Source organism: Diorhabda sublineata, chromosome 7, assembly GCF_026230105.1.
Source record: "Diorhabda sublineata isolate icDioSubl1.1 chromosome 7, icDioSubl1.1, whole genome shotgun sequence".
Lineage (NCBI taxonomy): Eukaryota > Metazoa > Arthropoda > Insecta > Coleoptera > Chrysomelidae > Diorhabda > Diorhabda sublineata.
In genome coordinates, this window is record NC_079480.1 from 14,043,347 (window position 1) to 14,062,358 (window position 19,012).

Sequence of the window (19,012 nt, forward strand, 5' to 3'; positions counted from 1 at the left end):
TATTTCCATCCTGTATAAATAAATTATGTACTAAAAAGGTTTGTTCAATATTTTTCCTTGAGTTCAAATATGTATTTGAGAAATTTAACGTTAATACAGAATTATCCATTTGTTTATAGCATTTTTCCAAATTACATTAAGAAAAATGTAGTATAAGAACCCAATGGCACATTGAATTGAAAACATTGTTTTCGAAAAACCCTGTATATGGATATGGAACAATTTATTGGTTCGCTCAATTCTAGAGACCAAAAAAATGTTTTACATATAATAAAATACTCAAAATCTAACTCTATATTACACTGAGAAACATTTTTTAAAAATGTCTGAAAGGATGCAGTAGGATTCATTTCTTTTAATATAGTTTATGATTAAACATACTAAAATATGGTCAAAACAAATCCACTTCTTTTTTCATGCTATTTTTCTAAATTACCCGTAGAAAAGAGCATTTCGAATTGAATTAACTGTTGAAAAAGTGGATTTTGAAACACCCTGTACATTAAAATGAATCAATTTATGGGTTCATTCAACTTCTGGAGACCAAAAAATGTGTAAAAGAGATATTAGCGTTCATTCCTCATGGTGTAGTTTGTGATTAAACATGGTGAAATATGGTTAAAAGAGATCCATATCTTTTTCCATAGTATATTTCTGAATTACACAAAAAATACAGTAGAAGATCCCAAGAACATTTGAATTGAATTCACCATTCAAAAAGAAGATTTTGAAACACCCTGTACATGAAAACGAATCAATTTATTGATTTACACAACTTATGAGGGCCAAAAAATGTTTTAAAAATAATAAATTATTCGAAATCAAACTATATTACACCGAGAAAAGTGATTTATAAAAAATTAAAATTCATTCCTCATGGTATAGTTTGTAATGAAACATGGTGAAATGAAATTAAAACAGACTCACCTCTCTTTTCATTGAGCAGTCCTGTACATAAAAATGGAATAATTTATTGTTCCACTCACTTCTAAAGATCAAAAAAAGTTTTACACTTCGAAAATGTCATTTAATTTACACCGAGAAAAGTGATTTATAAGGAACATATCCATGTAAAAAGTATGACATGAAATGGAATTAAAAAAAATTCGAAATTCATGCAGAACCACCTTTTTTATCATTTATTTTTACGTCCTACACATAGAAAAATGCCGAAATTGAACACAAAGACATTTTCAATTAAATTTTCTGATAGAAAGTGTAGTTGGGAATTGAAAACAAATCAAGATATAAAAATATAACAATTTATTGGACTACTTAACACTTTAAATATCAAAATTTTTCACATATATACTATATATATTCAACGCGCAAAATCTCCTAAACTTCTAACCTCAAAATGTGTTCAAATCTTCAAGTGTAGATTCCTCGCTAAAAAAACATAAACTTTTATGAATATCTACATAATAAATCATATGAAAATTTTTTGATTGATATGAATGTTTACAAATTAAAGAAAACTATATCAATTTTATCTAAATTCACCTTAATACTGAAAAAATAGTAAATATGACAATTTTGACATTCGTAGTGACATTTAGATTTACTCAATATTTTAATACACAATGTGAGAAATCATTACTCGTATGGGTAAATTACATTCTAAACGTTGGTAGCCATGTGACATCGCCTTCAGCGTTGTCAAATTTATAATATTCCAAACCACGTAATTTGTTGAATTGGACGTAATCATAGACAGTTTACAATATCATTTTGTATCAATAAATGAACAAAAAACTGGATTATGACAACGAGCCTGTCATGTTTCGTAAGCTTAGTTTTTTATGCATCAAAGTAAAAATGTTTGTATATAAAAAAATATAAATGAATGTGATTCAATTACTTCTTCTTTGTGGTGATGGGCTCAATCTTTAGATTATCCACCCAGGCTAAGTTAAGGTCCCTGCAATTTGATTTAACTGTCCAGAGTTGCGAATATTATCGTGTCTGACTCATATTCATCACTCCTTCCAGCCATCTGTTAAATTTCATTACTTTTTCTTGATACGTTGAAATATTACATATTTCCTTATTCTTCTCACGAGCTAACTATTTAATAAACTTTACTATCGATACAATTAATTAAAGAAATTATTTTCTTCTTTCACTGTTGCCTTTTAAGTATGGTCAGGGTCGTATTAGCCCACATTGACTATACAAATACATAAATTAAAACAATACAAATATACTTGTTAAAAAAATATTTTAATTATTAAAAATCATACAATTAAAAAAAATGAAAATGGCTTTAATCCTGGCAAAAGAATTGACACATTACACGGTGGTAAGATATATGTTGAAATCTTTTTAAAAATTGAAAGTAAACAGCATATTTTTTGACAAGTGCAAGTACTAAATTCAAAAGTGGAAATAATTGAAAGATATAAAGAATGTGTAGACAGTAGAGAATATAATTATAATTTTCGTCAAAATTAATTTTGAAGTATTTGTTTATAGTCCAAATATTTATTTCTTAAGTACCTTTCAACATATTTTTTCCCATGAGAACCCGAATTACTGTACGTTTCGTAACAAGTTTCGTTCAATAAATGTGGCTGAAAATTCACAATAACATAAATCCACACGTTTTCGATAAACTGTTCGGAGTTAAACAGTTCCACGTTAAATTTTTCTCGTACATAAAAATTAGGATGATCTTCCAAAATATCCAGATCTGATAACACTTTAGAATCCACCTCGTATAACTCACCCAATACATTATAACCATTTCCTGAAATTGTTAAAAAATATATGTGTATATATGCTTTTTTTCTATTATTCTTACAACATTGGAGTAATTAAGTCATATAATATTTTGTTACTTTCATCTAATAATTATAAAATACTGACCTGGACTTTTTAATATGAAAGGTATGTTGTACTCGGTAGCAATAATCAAAGGAAGCTTTTCGACTGTTTTCGCTTCACCAATAAATTTATAATATCCTTCAGTATTTTTAGAAAACCACGAATGATTTGGTTCATTGCGTTTTAATGTTCCGTATACAAAAACTCTATGCAGTTCCATTCTATTATATATTTAACAACTGGAATATACACTAATAATTATTTAAATAATAGCACGTGTTGGTTACAAAAGATTTTAAATCCGATCCTGTTTCTTGATACCCCCTCTATCGAAATGAAGATAGGTACATGTCTACTTTTTTAATTATTAAAATATTTATTGATGAAATGAGCAATACACAGATATAATACACAGGAATAAATATTCATTTAAAATTTTGATCTATGAGAAAATGTGTTGATTTAAAAATATAATTCGATTTACCAATTATATAAAATTACCACGGCTGACTTCATGTTATTGGATATCAACGCAATGGCCATCAGCTGATAGATGTCAAGGGGTGTGGTTGTGAATAAAAGAATTAAATGTTTTTAGTTTGTCCATTAATATACTTAGTGTTGAGAATTCATTAAAAAATTACTTACAGGTAAGCCCCTATAGGATCAAATTTTTAATTATACATTCAAGTTTACAAGAAGTTAGACACTATCTATTCAATTTACATAAAAAGATGTTTATTAATATTTATCAATTACACTTATCAAATATGAATTATATAAACTAAATGGATGAATAACTGTTTAATTAAGTTGAACGAGTTATTCTTTCATAAAATTTTCTAAACTATCTTCCGGTTGCTTCTAAATAAATTCTTCTGTTCCGAAATGCGAATTGCTTACGAGGGTTAACGATAATGTATATAAAATATTTTTTTACTCAATATACTTAGTCATATCATATTAAATTTTTTGATAGATTAGTTTTTAAGCCCGTTCTATCTAAATGAAATATTAATTATTTGAAATCCAAATTGTTCAAACATAGTTTTATAGAAATAAAAAACTGATTAGAATTCCAAATATGTATTTTATTTAAAAAATTAAATTGACACGTAACACAAAGTTAAAATGTTGTAGATTGAATTCTTTGTTCTTGATAATCCTAAAATAATATTTCTGTTATCAAAAAGTTCCATAAAAATTTTTTTTCATCATATTCAGTTAGTTATCAAAACTTAGTTTAAACTAGGTTTCCCAGTCATTCTAGAATAAAAGGAAACCAGATAGGTCAATATTTTTGACAAAAAAGCCTGTTACTTATCCGGAATCATAATCATCCCGTAGTAACAGAAATGTACCTTCAAGAAATAGTAACAGGAAAAAGAAGAATACTAATGGTAATTTATCCAGGATTAAATTGTTATAAAGAAAACCTTCTAATTGGTTAGTTGATTGCATTAAGACCAGCTGAAACTGAGAAACGTAAATTCTGTAACAAAGGAGAAGAAACTGTCTAATATAAGAAACTATTCACAGGGTGCATTTTCATGCCAAATTAACATAGAAACTTAAAACGATGAGATCGTAACAACTTCTTGAATGGAAAATGTTAATTTTGATTCTAGTTATTTTTTTCAATAACATTATACTAAAAGTTTACCGTAAGCGAAGTGGTGGTGCTTATGGACGAATTGCTGAATTTTTTTTCTAATGTTGATTGAATTTGATACAAATCTTCTATGGTCAAAGGATTTCCCGCCAGAGATATTTTAGTTATTGCTAAAGTATCAGGGTTATTAGTATACTGTAATTTTTGGTAATCTAGCATGTCTAAGAAATACGGAACCGCATCTTTCTTGATTTTATTATCTAGTCAAAATAGAAAATATTATTGAACCTATTGATTAGGTTAGGTTAGGTTAGATTGATTGAACTACAAAGAAAATTCGAATTTTTAGAACAATTAAACGGCAAAAAACAAATTGGGGCCTAATTCCTTTTTTAAACACAGCCATTGGAAATGAAAATCTTGAACTTTTTCTAAATGTCGATTCAAAATTGGTTTTTGCAACTATTTCAATATTTATAAGCTTCTGAACAGAAAATTCCATTTGAGATTGTCATCGTAGCAGCAGTGTTGCCAGAATTAAAGGATTGCTCCTAATATAAAGAATTTTTACTAAAATTGTTACTAGTGTCCATTTTGTGGTTCTCGTGAATATTTTTCACGGGTTTTCAGGGTACAGGAAACGCAGCGTACGATTTGGCAACATTTAGTACCTGAATACTCCGAACAGTGTTGCTAGAATTAAATATTTAAAAATTATTACGAAGAATTTTGAAGTAAAATTTCCTTTATTGAAAAACTGGAGATTTTTATCGAAATCAGAAGGATTTCGACGAAAACTTCTTTTCTTGGAAATATTCCAATAATTAATTATAACAAAAATTTTCATCAACGAAATGCCCTTTAGGAAAATATCTTAACAGAAAATTTAATTCGGGATTTCCATCTTAGCAATAAATCTGGCAACACTTTGATATTCCATTGTTACTGTTAGACGTTTTGGTGCGAACATTCGTATTATAACAAAACTTTTTATTTACGAAAATTTTCGTAAATTTTGACATTTTTTTAGAAGATAAACATAAGAAAATTCTTTAGAAATTCTTTAGAATAGTTCAAGAATTGAACGCATTCGATAACTGCGTAATTATATAGGAAAAGGCCGAATTACACAGAAAAGAATAATAACCTAACCTCCATCATCCACACAAACTATTATTACTAAATAGATATTACATGATAGATTTATCTGCGAGAGAACATTATTTCCACTGCAAAACCATCTCCCGTTTTCCTCGACGCTATCTTGCAAGGCTGGATGATAAGGTAATTCAATTCTTGGCTCAGGTATAATAATGGATTGTCTCTCTGAAACTAAATCCAGCCATTAAATTAAACATTCAAGGTTAAAACTGTTTATAACGATATCACTTTCGCGACCAAAAATCACAGCATCCACCTCTAAACATCGGTTTTTTAATGTTTTTCGGTTTTTCTACCGATAAATAAAACCGGCGACGAGGCAATAACCCCAACCAAGGAAGAATATTTGGTGGGGGAAATCGTTGTTGTGATTACTCCGAGAACTACGAATGATTTCACCAACATGTTGCCAACTATTCAAACTCGAAAAACTTACTTCTACTTCTGTTCCTTATCGATCTAGATTTTTTTCCTTCTTTATGTCTATACATCGAATCCATCTGAAAATAATAAATTAATATGACGTACAACACATACATTAACGTATAGTGTTTATACATTGTTGTCAGATCTTTTGTTTTTTTTTAGAAGTATAATAAACTACGTTCGTGAGCAAAAAAATCGATTCGAGTCGCACGCTTCCGGTCAAAAGTCTCTGTAGCTTATTTTCCTGATTTTAGCATATCATAAATGGATAGGATGTAAATCCGGACTACGCGCTGGCTAATACGGGCTGGGTTGAGGTTAATTTGGGACCAGTAGTTGCCTTTTTGGCTCAAGGTTAGCTGGCTTAAGTCTTCTTCTGACTATTCTCGCGTTTCTGTAAGCTCTTGTTTAACTGAACACCAGAGAGGACCCCATTTCCCATTTTTGCAGGTGACTTGCGATGGCAGGGATATCGTCTAAGTAGATTTTTTTGCCCACGAGTTTGTAATAAATTCCAAATCATATTTACTATTTTTCTTTGATAATCGAATCTGATTTTTCTTCTTTCGATAATTTCATCTTCATCGATTTCAAACTTTTGTAAAGCTTTCAGTATTGGTCTAACACCAGTACTGGTTATTTTATTATCTGCTAAGTTCACTGAAAGTAATTTTCTGTTTATCCTCAATAGTTTCCCAACATAAAAGGCGCCTTCATCATACAAATCGTTACTTGCTAAATTTAAATGCAGTAATGGATTTTCGTGGGGGGTACATAATTCCTGGTATATATATTTCATTCCTAAAAGTGAAATAATCAATGCTCCCTCGTATATTGAATATTTTTCTATGTTTGAATAACAATTTCACATGGTGAATCGTATATTACAGCAGTGTTGCCAGACTTGATTGACTATCTGAATACAAATTAATGACACGTTTGATAAAAATAAAATTGATTTGTAGAATTATTGAAATATTTGCTATTTTCCCTCAAAATCCTTCGAATTTGGATAAAAATTTTTTCAATACCTATAAAATTCTTGAAATTAATGATAAATCTTCAATTCTGGCAACACTGCTCGTATAACATCCACTCGTCCAAGTACCAAGTGTTGCCAGTTTGAACGCTAAGTTGATAATATGTCAATTATGATTTGGGGCATATAATGCACGTGTGCCCACTACCTATCACGTGTGAAATCAAATTTGAGAGGTCGGGGAATGAATAAATAAACAAACCGTTCTTCGGTTGGGATGTGGCTATATTACGTCATCTCTAATCAACAGCTTTTCGAATACATAATTAATTTTTGAGTTCTGGCAACACTGCTCGTACTGAAAGCGCATCACCAAATTTCAATTCCTATGTTTTGCCACATCGAACACTACGTTGTCTCTGGTCGACTTATCTATCAAAAGACTTCGAAATTATTAGTCACCTTATCAAGAAATGTTGTTCGTATGCTAAAAGTAATTCAGTATTTTGTGATATATTGCGGTATATTAAATTTACTAAACAAAATCATTGATATGCTTCAATTTTGGCAACACTGTACTATTTTTCATTCATTTTATATGTCACGTGCTACCTGCCGCCATGATTTCAGGCTAAATTATATCTTTGAGGATTTTGTAGAGATACTTTGTGATAAATTAAGGCTTTTGTTATTAAAAAAATATTTTTAAAAAGTTGTCTAACAAACCAAAATTAAGTTTTTTGATGATTGGGCGTATTGGATAACCGCCATTATTTGTATAAGGTCACAGTCAAACGAACGGTTCGAGGTATCGCGCATCTACGCTTACGTCACTGATTCATTTCTAGAACCACGTCTTGGTATTCGTATCGTATCAGTTTGAGTCATAGAACAGTTTTGGTTGATTGATAAATTATTCTGTGGTAATAGACTCCTCATACCGAGGCAACGGTCGGAAAAAATTGTTTATTTATGTTCCTCGTGCTTATAAAATTAATCTATTTTTAGTGGTTATCCAATTTAAACATCAAAAAACGAGAGTTGCGTGTGGTAATATACTTATTCATACAGGGTAAGTCATAAATATTGTTAGAAATATGTGGTGGTGTGTAAAAGATACAGGGGTTGTAAGTAAGGATGGCGTATGAATCATTTACGTACATATTCTTGTATAAAATAATTGTAGCCTACCTTCAGCGTTTATATTACAATATTTAAACGAGACACAAAAAATTTCTCTCTGTAACAATAAATGATAATTTTGTTCTGGAATTGGATTCCCGTTAATACTAATTTCTTTTATGGATTTAATTTGATACAAAAATTCAGCCAACTCTTCTATATGTCTAGCTGTTAATTGACAAAACTCAAATCTACAAAAATGATTCTAATTGAAGTAATCGAACAATAATTGACTAGATTGTAAGATTCCCCTTCAAAATCAATTTTCACGCCAAAGCCAACACTGTAAACCATATTTCAGTCATCATATTCACCCTATTTAGTCCCCAGTCACTTCATAATGTTCCCAAAACTAAAGATATTGATGAAAAAGTTGTTTAAACTATATTTCAGTTATTATATTCACCCGACTTAGTCCCCTGTCACTTCATAATGTTCCCAAAACAAAAAATATTGATTAAAACTTTGTTTAAACCATATTTCAGTCATCATATTCACCCAACTTAGTCCCCTGTGACTTCGTAATGTTCCACCATGTATAATATAAATAATAAATGTATGTACTTGATAACTGTGAGTAAAGGATACGCATCCAAGCTGTCTATTAGAGCCGATATCAAATTAACTTCAAGAGTATCATGTTTGAAAATTATTTTTTCTAATGTTTCATCGACTGGGGTTTCTTTGCGCATTGTCTTAAACGCGAAATAAATGCGTGCCTCGCTCGTCATTCGACCACTTTTAGATGCTGTCGTCTGAAAATAAATAATCGTCAACAATATGCGCGCTATTGTCGAAACGAAGCATTAGAATTTTTCCCGGCAATCCCGTCACCTTTCAAACTAGTTACACATTACCCTAATTGAATAATTCGTTTCTGAAGATGATAACTTGGTTATCGAAACGCGTGTCAGACAGTGTAATTGTGAGTGTTGGTGGAGTGTTGGTGTTGTATGAACATCACCAACGGTAACTGTTGTACAGGGTTGCCAGAGTCAATAGATTTCCTTAAATATGAACAAATTTTATTACTAAGTATATATTAATGTCTCGTTTGCAAATTGGCCATTCCTGGATACTGTAGTTTGAAAATAAACAGCTGTTTTGGTAAACTCCACGAGGTTTATTCCATAATTTTTGTTATAAAAAGTAGTGATACTTTTTAAATAAAAAAAAAATATTTTGGATGGCAACTAATAATAAGTGATTAAATACATTTTCTATTCGAAATTTATCAAAAATTTCTAATACATACATACCGCAGCCGCCGAATATATACAACCTATGGGTTGTTTTCGAAATGTGTACCATTCACTACTTTTAGATAATTTTTTAAAAATATTGTTAACAGGTGAAACGGCGTCTGTATGTAAGCTTTTTCCTGATTTTATTTTAGTGGCTGCCATATTTAATTCGCAAAAGAAATTGTGACAGTTTCTAATGAATTATGTCAATATTTCACTTTCGAAACATCTGTTGATTAGAATTCAAATTAGCGTGTGATTTAGCAACATTCAGTACTTGGAGTAGGGAGAGGTCATGTGATACGACTTCAATATGAGCAGTGTTGCCAGAATTGGATAATTACTTTTAATATAAAGGAGTTTCTAAGAAAAATTTTTATTGTTGAAAAATTGTATTCCAGCAAGTAATTCAATAATTATTTTTTATTTTTATCAAAATTAATTACTAGGTTGCCATTAGGAAATCTGAAAAGCTTTTTAGTAAACAGATAATAACAATTGACGGGAATAGCAACCGAAATAGGCAACGAGGCGTTTGAAACGGAATGTGATGTTACTCCTTCAAAACGAACAGTGTTGCCAGAATTAATTAATTTACTTTATTATTAAAGATTTTGAAGTGAAAATTTCATAACTGGATGATTGCAGGTTTTTCTCCGAATTAGGATTTCGAGATTCTATATCTTTAGAAATTTTTTCATCGGAAAGGTTCAAATGATACTGTCAATGTAACGTTTAAAATGGAAACATTGAGGTTTTGAGAGAAAGATGATATGTGATTCAGTGCAGTGTTGCCAGAATGAAAGGATTACTTCCAATATGAAGAATTTTTTGACGTACTGATAGTTTCTATTCGAATTCCAAGTACTTTGATATGTATATTTAGCAAATATTTTGACATTTGACTAACAAAATTTTATTAAAATTAATTAATTGCACAAAACAATATATGAAACGCCGTTTTTACCACAATTACTTAGTTTTGTTTTCATATATATCTGCTTTTTTGAAGTTGAAGGTAGGTCGTCAAAAAGTCTGGCAACACTGTTTTGTAAGAACTTGAGGTGTAGTTCGATTTGCTGCGCGTCTATAGTACAGTGAAATATCTTTTATTTTATTGTTAATTACTAATAACTTTCGTTCTAGATTAGTAATAGACGCTTATTTTGATTAAAAAAATATTTGTTTCAGATGGATTTTCAATACTCTACATTTTAAAAATTAGATTATTGATGTAATCCCGCCATGTTATACGTAATAGTAACGGCCCGTAGTCTATTATGGGTACTTACTAGTCTTTTTTCTACGCTCCTAATGCTCAGTGCCTTTCTAAGCCCTTCATGGCTTCTATCGGCACCCGAAACTGTTTATTTTGGTAACGAAACTGTCACTTATAGACCGAGCGTAGGTGTTTATGCTAAATGTAGTAAACCCATCGGATTTGAGTATCCCGTGTGTACACTTTTAGCACTTAGAGGATTAGCTACAGAATCTTTTATTTACCCCACACCATGGAAAGCCGCTACGGTATTTTTAGCGTTAGGTAAGTAGCTGATTTATATATTCGCAGCCCAGCTATACACGTAGGAACTTTGCTAAGTCTATTCGTCTATTCTATTGCGATTGATGTCAGAAACGGAAACGTAAAAAAATTTGCAGTACTTTGATTTTGCTGAGGTAAACACTGACGAAGTACCTATATTGTTTTGTACAAATAAACGTCCTGTATAAATAGTAACTTGGAATAAACCGTTTATTTCTAAATAAATTGTGTGTGTACCACACACATACATGTATATCGAATTAAATTAAAAAAAAAATTGGAAACGTTGCTTTGACATTATTTTATACAGGAATAATTGCTAGACCGGACTAAATTAAAATTGTGAACCATCTAAGGTTGCTATGGAAACGGTTATTTCAGCGAACAGTGTTGCCAAATCGATGTTTTACGATTCTAAAAAATAATTTTTTGAGTTATAGTAATCAGAGATTTGATATTAACAGTAATTTTATTATTTTTTATATATTTGAAAAATATACTACAAAAAGCTGGTACTTTAGGCATTTCACATACTAATATTTATTTTATTTCTGTATGAAACTTTTTATACAGTTCAACGAACTCAATGACATCAGACTATTGATTTTGGTAACATTTAAAATACATTTTGGATTAGGATAATAGTCCAGGCAAATCCATTAATTTTTTTTGTAAAATGTGAAATATTGTAACCCACACTTTAACAGCTGGAGATAGTTTAGGGGGTGTTAATACAAAAAAATGCGTGAGCATCGTAGTCGGAGGGTGAAAGGAGACGGTTTACGGGTAATTTTCGAAAAAAAAGCGAAAAACCATTTTTCACGAAATTATTTAAATTTGATCAAAAGTAGTTATATTCATGTGTTACATAACCAAACTTTTTTTGAAGGGTAGTTTTAAGGGGGTGAAAAAAATGCCCTTAAAGCTTAATATTGTCATCTAATTGAAAAACGTCATTTAGAAAAGTTGTAGATTATAAAAAAATCTTCAATTTTTATAGTCGTTTCTGAACATAACCTCAAAAATTTTGAAAAAAATTCGAAAAACCATTTTACTGTTTTTTATTTGATCAAACTTAGTTACACTATAAAAGATTTTTTTGAAGGCTATGGAGTCGAAAAAAATACGATTTAAGGTTGAATTTGACGTCTAATCGAAAAACGTCAAATAGAAAAGTTGTAATTTATAAAAAAATCTTTAACGTAACCTTAAAATTTTCGAGAAAAACCTGAACCCATTTTTCTGTTTTTTTATTTCTCATTTTAGTAGCCATTATTTAAATTTGATCAAACTTAGTAAAAGTATGAACAGATTTTTTTAAGGGTAGTTTAATAGAATCGATAAAATTGCAATTTTAGGTTGATTTCGACGTCTAATTGAAAAACGTCAAATAGAAAAGTTGTAAATTATAAAAAAATATGTAACTTTTATAGATATCGTTTTTAACATAACCTTAAAATTTTCGAAAAAAATTCGAAAAACCATATATTTTTTATTTTGAAATTGGAGCAAACTTAGTGGAAATACAGTTATGCGATCACGATTTTTTCAAAATTGAAAGTTCCGGAACTAGGTAAATACTTCACATTTGAAAACGTGTGAAATGCAGAAAAAGTCAAAAAATGAATTTTGCAGCATTAAATAGCTATACTTCCATATTTGCCCTGATTGGGATCATAATAAAACACGTTAATTTAGCGCTTTCGACTTCTTAGAATCCATTTATTGAGTTTCCAGATGTAGTACTTCCGGTTTTACCAATAATTGAATATCGAACTTTTTTCAACTGGATTTATAAATTTAATTTTGGAGTGACTATTTTTAGAAGATGAGGGATTGGTTGAAAGGGGAAGATACGCACCTTCTCAGATTACGTAGTTTACTTTTCTCATTCATCTAGTGTAATTATTGGCAAAATCGGAAGCACTCATTTCCGACATCCTATGACGTCGATAAATGGATCAGGCGATATCGAAAACACTATATTAGCTTCAAAAATACGCGAAAAAGTGTATTTTGAAATTTAATTCAGTGATAAATAATTCTGCTCCATTAAAAATAATCCGAATCAGATTCATTTTCGTGAACTTGAACTATCTATATCACCCTCCATCTCACGTAAAGTTTTTATTCGTTTTGTTTGTTAAAATTGAATTTTTTTCATTTTAAAACCTAATTTGCCTGGACTATAAACAATTCAACCATATAAAAACTGTTTAATGATTCATGTAATACGAATTATATTTGCATTACATGAAACTGTTTCCGGTAAAGCAAAGTGATATCTTGTCTAAGGGATACTATAAAATCGTGTTCGGTTTCTATGATTATTATATACCGGATGTCACGTCTAACCATTATAGACAACTGATATTTCATTGTTGAAGTAATTGATAATGCCCACTAGATTTAATACTTCCCTTTATTAGTTGATTTTAACATCTTTTTGTATACGGGTTGTCCTTGAATAAGAGACGATGCAGTAAGGGAAAAATTGATTATTGAATAAATACACGCGTCACCGAAATCGGCCCACCTCAAAAATTGCGAAATTATCCAAATTTTTACATCTAGTTTATTTTTGTTGTTACAATTAGAAAGTAAGTAAAAATTCGAAAATTTATAAATTGATTAAGCAATAACACTTTCAGTTGATCTGCAATAATTGAACAAAGCACACCCAAAAAGTGACGGGTTTTATTTTTCAAAAATGCGTATGGCCCCCTCGATACTGAATGTTTGCTTGATCAAAAATTGGTCTATTCCTCAATCAGGACCAATCGGAGCTCTTCACGTGTTGATCGAGCAGGTATACGACGACTTACACGTCTTTTGAGCTGGTCCCAAATATACTCAAAAGAAATACCTGTCCCAAACATTATTGAGCCATCCCTATACGCAACCCGTGCAGCTCCTCTGTACACCACACAGAGACAGATGCTCTAAGCTGTTTAAGTTGTTTCTGGTCAACTCTGGATCGCCTATAAGTTGAATTGCTTTATTTGTATTGAGTCGGTCATTCCCGGGGTACATTTGGGAGCTGAGCTTCAAATTTGCTAGCTATGCTCAAAATCTGGACCTTGTAGAGGATTAGAAGCTGATGCAGAGTATGAAGCTTGTAGTCTTGAAGACGACTCCAAGTTTTTGTGAAGCTGTTTTAGCTAAATCGATCACATGACTATGACACGTCATATTTCATCCAACCTCAACTTCCAACGAGCGAAACGGTGACATTTTATGTCCGGATAGGATCAAATCCTGAGCTATAGTACCAGTTTTCTTTGTAAAAACATCTGCATGAGTCTTTGCTGCATTAAAATCAATCAAATTGCTTCTACCTCATTCCAGAATTGGATTTGTGATCGAATCGATCGTTGATGTTCAAGAGAAAGAGAGTAGGTGACACGCTGACCTCAAATGTTTCTGAGGCGATTTGGATGGATCGGTTTTCTAGAGTGCCAGTCCATAAGTGATTATGACACCTCCTATGGCCAGTGCGATTGCTCTGAATTCCTCATATTAGATCTAAGTTTACGAAAGCCGTTTTGATGATGCTGACACTCAAATTTTACTGGTTAACGACTTTCTCCATGAATTTAGCACGTAAATAAATATTTTTTTAAGTAGTTTAAGTTTCAAAATAAATTTTATAACACAAAAACAAATAAATCAATAAAGAAAGCCTTAACTTAATTTCACAATGTACTGAAGCGTTTTAACGGGAAGTTTAAACCAAAAAAAATGATACCTTGATATTAAATATGATTATAAGAATGTCTAATTGAAGGTTTTTTATATATCATTTGAACTGCTTTTTCAAAATTTGTCAAAAGCTCTATTAGATCATAAAATTACATTTCAGGCTTATCAATTATGTCTCTTACTGTATGTACTGGTCTACTGAGTTGCTGTTTTCAAAGTATATTCAAGAAAAGTATATTCAACGTATCTGGAGCGGCACAAGCAATTGCAGGTATATTTATGAGGTTATTTGAAGACGCGTTTTTTTAGTTTTCCGTACTCAATTTTAAATAGTTAAAACCTTCAAAATTTCGTACATAAACTTCAGAAAATTACACGAATAAGCGTTTGCTCTAAATTTTTTTTCACTAAATCGTCAATTTTGAAAATTGCGTTTCTCATTGATGCAATCTAGCCCAGTTACCAACTTTTCCATCACTCAAAATCACATGTTTATCACAAATAAAACTGATTACCTCGAAATTTCCATTAAGACGCATGGATTCGCGTGAAATTTTGGAATTAAGTTCTATTTACCTTTCACTTCAAAATATACCCCATGCCAATATGTCCAAATTATTGTAAGGGGTGAAAACTACCCCTTATTGTGAAAATTCGATAAAATGAAAGTTGAATCATTTAGAAAGCTGAAAAAACATTTGTAGGATTAAATTAAAGATCGCATGATGTTTTTGGGATATTGTTTATGTGTTTTGAACTTTAATCAATGTATTTCAACCCTTAAAAACAAAACCAGTCTCATGATAAAGTTAAAAAAAACATTGTAGGACTTTATGTTACTTAATTTGTATTGAAAGTTTTTTTTGATTGTATACAACTTAAATGTTTCTCTATAACAAATTTTTCACCCTTAACAATCATCCCTTGCTGGAAAAAAGTTGAAAAAAAAACATTTATGATCATATTTATCGAATCAAAAATATTACTTATGTTAAATGTTAAGAAAAAATTAAAAAAAAAAACAAAACCTTTTGTTTTCTACTAGCAGTTTTGACGTGTCTTTCATACCTTTTAAGTTATTTTTAATGAAAAACAATTTTTATGTTAAATTAAAAATCGTTTTCTCTATAGAAACCATAATTTTTTCAGAATTGAGCTCTCTAAATCATTAAAACTTCTGGATATTATTATTTTTATTCAATTGAAGTGGGTAGAAATAACGTTTTTTCCATGAAATATATGGATTTTATCTTATTTTCGTCATAACTCACTTATTTAAAATATTACAAAGTCGTATAAAGTCTCGTTCGAATGGTTTTTTAAAGTTTTTTAAAAAAGATTCAATACATTTTTTTCGTAAAACTGACCGTTTTCCACTTATTCAATTTTTCAAAATCTTCGGTTCACTAAATAAATTCCACCTTTAATAAATCATAAATCGGTTTGTAGTAAGTCTATAACAGAAAAAAATTATTTTTTTTAAATTTTTTTTAGCTACATTCAACCTCCTTACAGTTTTATCGATAAAACCTAAAAATTTTAAGTTATTTTTGAAAAATAAATAAGAAATATCCTATTCTCGTAAAAAAATTTCAATCACGAATGAGTCAAAAAGTATTGATTTTTCGAAATAACTCCGTAGAGTAATATGTGCTTAGAATGCTTTTTTCTATCGATTTCAATGGTTAGTTGCAAAAAAATAATTACCACTTCTTAGTTGGGGTGGTATTCTCCCCTAGAGTTAAAACGCATAGGGTAGACATTGCTTTTTAAGATATTTACTGTTAGAATTTCGTGCATATTGGTGGAAATCTGAGATAAAAACTGTTGTTGACTGGACTAAAATAGATCATTCATAATTTCCAATTTATTTCATCGTGGTAGTAGGTTATAAAACCAAAATTGCAACAAATAAATTTTCTTCTAGGAATTTGTTATATAATTGGAGTTATGTTACACCCTATGGCTTGGGGTAGCGAAAGAGTACAAAAACTTTGCGGTAGAGAAACATCCGCATTTTATCCCGATAAATGCAGTATAGGAATAGGACTTTGGTTAGCTATAATAGCGACAGTACTAACTTTCGTTTGTTCGTGTTTATCTCTACCAGCTGAAAAATCTACCAGCAGTGATAAAGTCCAAGATAAAATTTACGAAGGGCAGACTTTGATATGTTTGACATAAATATAAAGTAAGTTATTCGATTTGCCAAATATTCATTTTCTCCTTTATAGCAAAAAATTCGAATTTATAGGAACCAAATGTTGCCGAATACGGACCTGCACAAGAAGAAATTATTTTGAATACTCTATCATTAGATAAAAATATATCGAAACTTTATTTTTTTTTCTTCACGTTGAATGAAAACTAAAAGTTACTGAATACGGATCTGTTCTAAAAGAAATTATTTCTAATAATTTTCACATTTATTATTTTATTTGTTTTTTTTTCTATGTTTAATACGTTTAATGAGAACCAAATATTGCCGAATACGGACCTGCACCAGAAGAAATTATTTTGAATACTCATCATTATATAAAAATATATCGAAAGTTTATTTTTTCTTTCGTCACGTTGAATGAAAACCGAAAGTTACTGAATACGGATCTGTTCTAAAAGAAATTATTTCTAATAACTCTCACATTTATTATTTTATTTGTTTTTTTTCTATGTTTAATACGTTTAATGAGAACCAAATATTGCCGAATACGGACCTGCACCAGAAGAAATTATTTTGAATACTCATCATTATATAAAAATATATCGAAAGTTTATTTTTTCTTTCGTCACGTTGAATGAAAACCGAAAGTTACTGAATACGGATCTGTTGTAAAAGAAATTATTTCTAATAATTTTCTCATTTATTATTTTATTTGTTTTTTTTCTATGTTTAATACGTTTAATGAGAACCAAATATTGCCGAATACGGACCTGCACCAGAAGAAATTATTTTGAATACTCATCATTATATAAAAATATATCGAAAGTTTATTTTTTCTTTCGTCACGTTGAATGAAAACCGAAAGTTACTGAATACGGATCTGTTGTAAAAGAAATTATTTCTAATAATTTTCTCATTTATTATTTTATTTGTTTTTTTTTCTATGTTTAATACGTTTAATAAGAACCAAATGTTGTTGACTACGGACCTGTACCAGTTGAAATTATTTCTAATACTGATTTATTAGAAGAAATGACTTTTTATATTTTATTTTCTGCTGAAAGGTGAGAAATGAGTGCCTTTATAGTAAACATATCTTGAAAATTGTCAACTTATTACACCACAAATGTTCAATATTTCATTTTCATTAATTTAATGAATTCACGAGATTTTTATTTATATTATTTCGGCAATACACAGTTACCGAGACGATTCAAGTACGAGACAATCGACATTAAAGTATCAAGTTTACAAACTAAGTCAGAACTACTCGATTCATGGTGTGGAACGTGCGCAGAGTACACCATAGAGAAATGATTGGTATTCAGAATTGTTAGGCGCTACTACTATGGTGTAGCTTCCTTCGATTCAAACCACAGACCAATCAAAAATACGTCGAATTATTACTAAAAAGTCAATCTTGATTCAATCATCAAAACTTTTTAATCGTAAATTCGGTTTGGATAAATTTTATACAGAATACGTATATTTGGAGTAAAAATGAATATTTCGTGATCAATAATATCGATTATATTTCGATATATGGATTTTTTTCTGCCAAGACGAGAGAACGTACTCTCGCTCTCGTGTAGTCTCGGTTTATTTCGGCAAGTGTGTACTGCCGACATTATAATTTCCCATGAATGTGATATTTTTTAATTTTCATAAATTATAGGAATTTTTTTTAAATAATTTTTTTTTACTACTTTTTGTATAAACCAAATATTTGATATGTACTTATATTATTCTCAAATTGGAAAAAAGGCTTTAAATATATATTATTATAGCTTTTCTACATTTATCGTATCTTAAAAATTTATACACGTTCGTTTTAATATAAAAAATGTGGTTATACTCACACTTAGTTGTTTTATTTCAGTACCTAAATCTATTTTCATAACAGAACTATGTTGCCACATCTCAAACGTTAAAAAAAACCGTTTGTGTTAAATTTGATAATTACGTTATCTGTCAACGCCACCACTAACATTCGTCGAAACATAATCATGTTGCCACGTTTTGATTAGACTCTTAAATGTTTATCAAAAATATTTGTTGAAATCTATGTCATCCGACAACATAGTCGCTGAGGCTCGGCGTAAAAAAACCGTGTTGTCACGTCTTGATATTATACTAAAATCTGATTATGATTATATCTGGCAACATTACCGCTAGA

At 30.0% G+C, this 19,012-nt stretch overlaps 3 protein-coding genes across 7 annotated transcripts; 1 reads left to right on the plus strand and 2 right to left on the minus strand.

Annotated features, from left to right (window-relative positions):
* Positions 1–1,248: 1,248 nt before the first annotated feature.
* Positions 1,249–3,755, minus strand: LOC130446411 (putative gamma-glutamylcyclotransferase CG2811). Of its 4 annotated transcripts, XM_056782661.1 has the most exons (4): positions 3,475–3,754; positions 2,869–3,065; positions 2,500–2,749; positions 1,249–1,389 (listed from the first exon to the last, which is right to left on the minus strand). In XM_056782661.1, exons 2-4 carry the CDS (start codon positions 3,044–3,046, stop codon positions 1,353–1,355), a joined length of 465 nt encoding a protein of 154 aa, XP_056638639.1. In that variant the 5' UTR covers positions 3,047–3,065; positions 3,475–3,754; the 3' UTR covers positions 1,249–1,352. The 4 variants fall into 4 exon arrangements, with proteins under 4 accessions (XP_056638639.1, XP_056638636.1, XP_056638637.1 ...); XM_056782658.1 differs by lacking the exon at positions 1,249–1,389 and having other exon boundaries at positions 2,205–2,749; positions 3,475–3,753; XM_056782659.1 differs by lacking the exons at positions 1,249–1,389; positions 3,475–3,754 and adding an exon at positions 3,311–3,413 and having other exon boundaries at positions 2,208–2,749.
* Positions 3,329–18,696, plus strand: LOC130446410 (LHFPL tetraspan subfamily member 2a protein). 2 transcript variants are annotated; one of them, XM_056782656.1, is made up of 5 exons: positions 3,329–3,476; positions 10,622–10,973; positions 14,836–14,946; positions 16,603–16,866; positions 16,930–18,696. In XM_056782656.1, the coding sequence occupies exons 2-4, from the start codon at positions 10,676–10,678 to the stop codon at positions 16,857–16,859; spliced, it is 666 nt and encodes a 221-aa protein (XP_056638634.1). In that variant the 5' UTR covers positions 3,329–3,476; positions 10,622–10,675; the 3' UTR covers positions 16,860–16,866; positions 16,930–18,696. The 2 variants fall into 2 exon arrangements, with proteins under 2 accessions (XP_056638634.1, XP_056638635.1); XM_056782657.1 differs by lacking the exon at positions 3,329–3,476 and adding an exon at positions 7,832–8,076.
* Positions 7,423–9,704, minus strand: LOC130446412 (uncharacterized). The gene is made up of 2 exons (XM_056782662.1): positions 9,446–9,704; positions 7,423–8,941 (listed from the first exon to the last, which is right to left on the minus strand). Exons 1-2 carry the CDS (start codon positions 9,590–9,592, stop codon positions 8,690–8,692), a joined length of 399 nt encoding a protein of 132 aa, XP_056638640.1. The 5' UTR covers positions 9,593–9,704; the 3' UTR covers positions 7,423–8,689.
* Positions 18,697–19,012: the final 316 nt, after the last annotated feature.

What these genes read in the sequence shown, in the direction of transcription:
- LOC130446411 (XM_056782658.1), bottom strand. Translation starts at nt 3,046, where the DNA reads ATGGAACTGCATAGAGTTTTTGTATACGGAACATTAAAACGCAATGAA. An exon ending in TTTCATATTAAAAAGTCCAG is followed by an intron (nt 2,750 to 2,868) that starts GTCAGTATTTTA and finishes TAACAATTTCAG; the next exon opens with GAAATGGTTATAATGTATTG.
- LOC130446412 (XM_056782662.1), bottom strand. Translation starts at nt 9,592, where the DNA reads ATGGCAGCCACTAAAATAAAATCAGGAAAAAGCTTACATACAGACGCC. An exon ending in GTATATATTCGGCGGCTGCG is followed by an intron (nt 8,942 to 9,445) that starts GTATGTATGTAT and finishes ATTTATTTTCAG; the next exon opens with ACGACAGCATCTAAAAGTGG.
- LOC130446410 (XM_056782656.1), top strand. Translation starts at nt 10,676, where the DNA reads ATGTTATACGTAATAGTAACGGCCCGTAGTCTATTATGGGTACTTACT. An exon ending in TACGGTATTTTTAGCGTTAG is followed by an intron (nt 10,974 to 14,835) that starts GTAAGTAGCTGA and finishes ATTACATTTCAG; the next exon opens with GCTTATCAATTATGTCTCTT. An exon ending in AGCGGCACAAGCAATTGCAG is followed by an intron (nt 14,947 to 16,602) that starts GTATATTTATGA and finishes ATTTTCTTCTAG; the next exon opens with GAATTTGTTATATAATTGGA.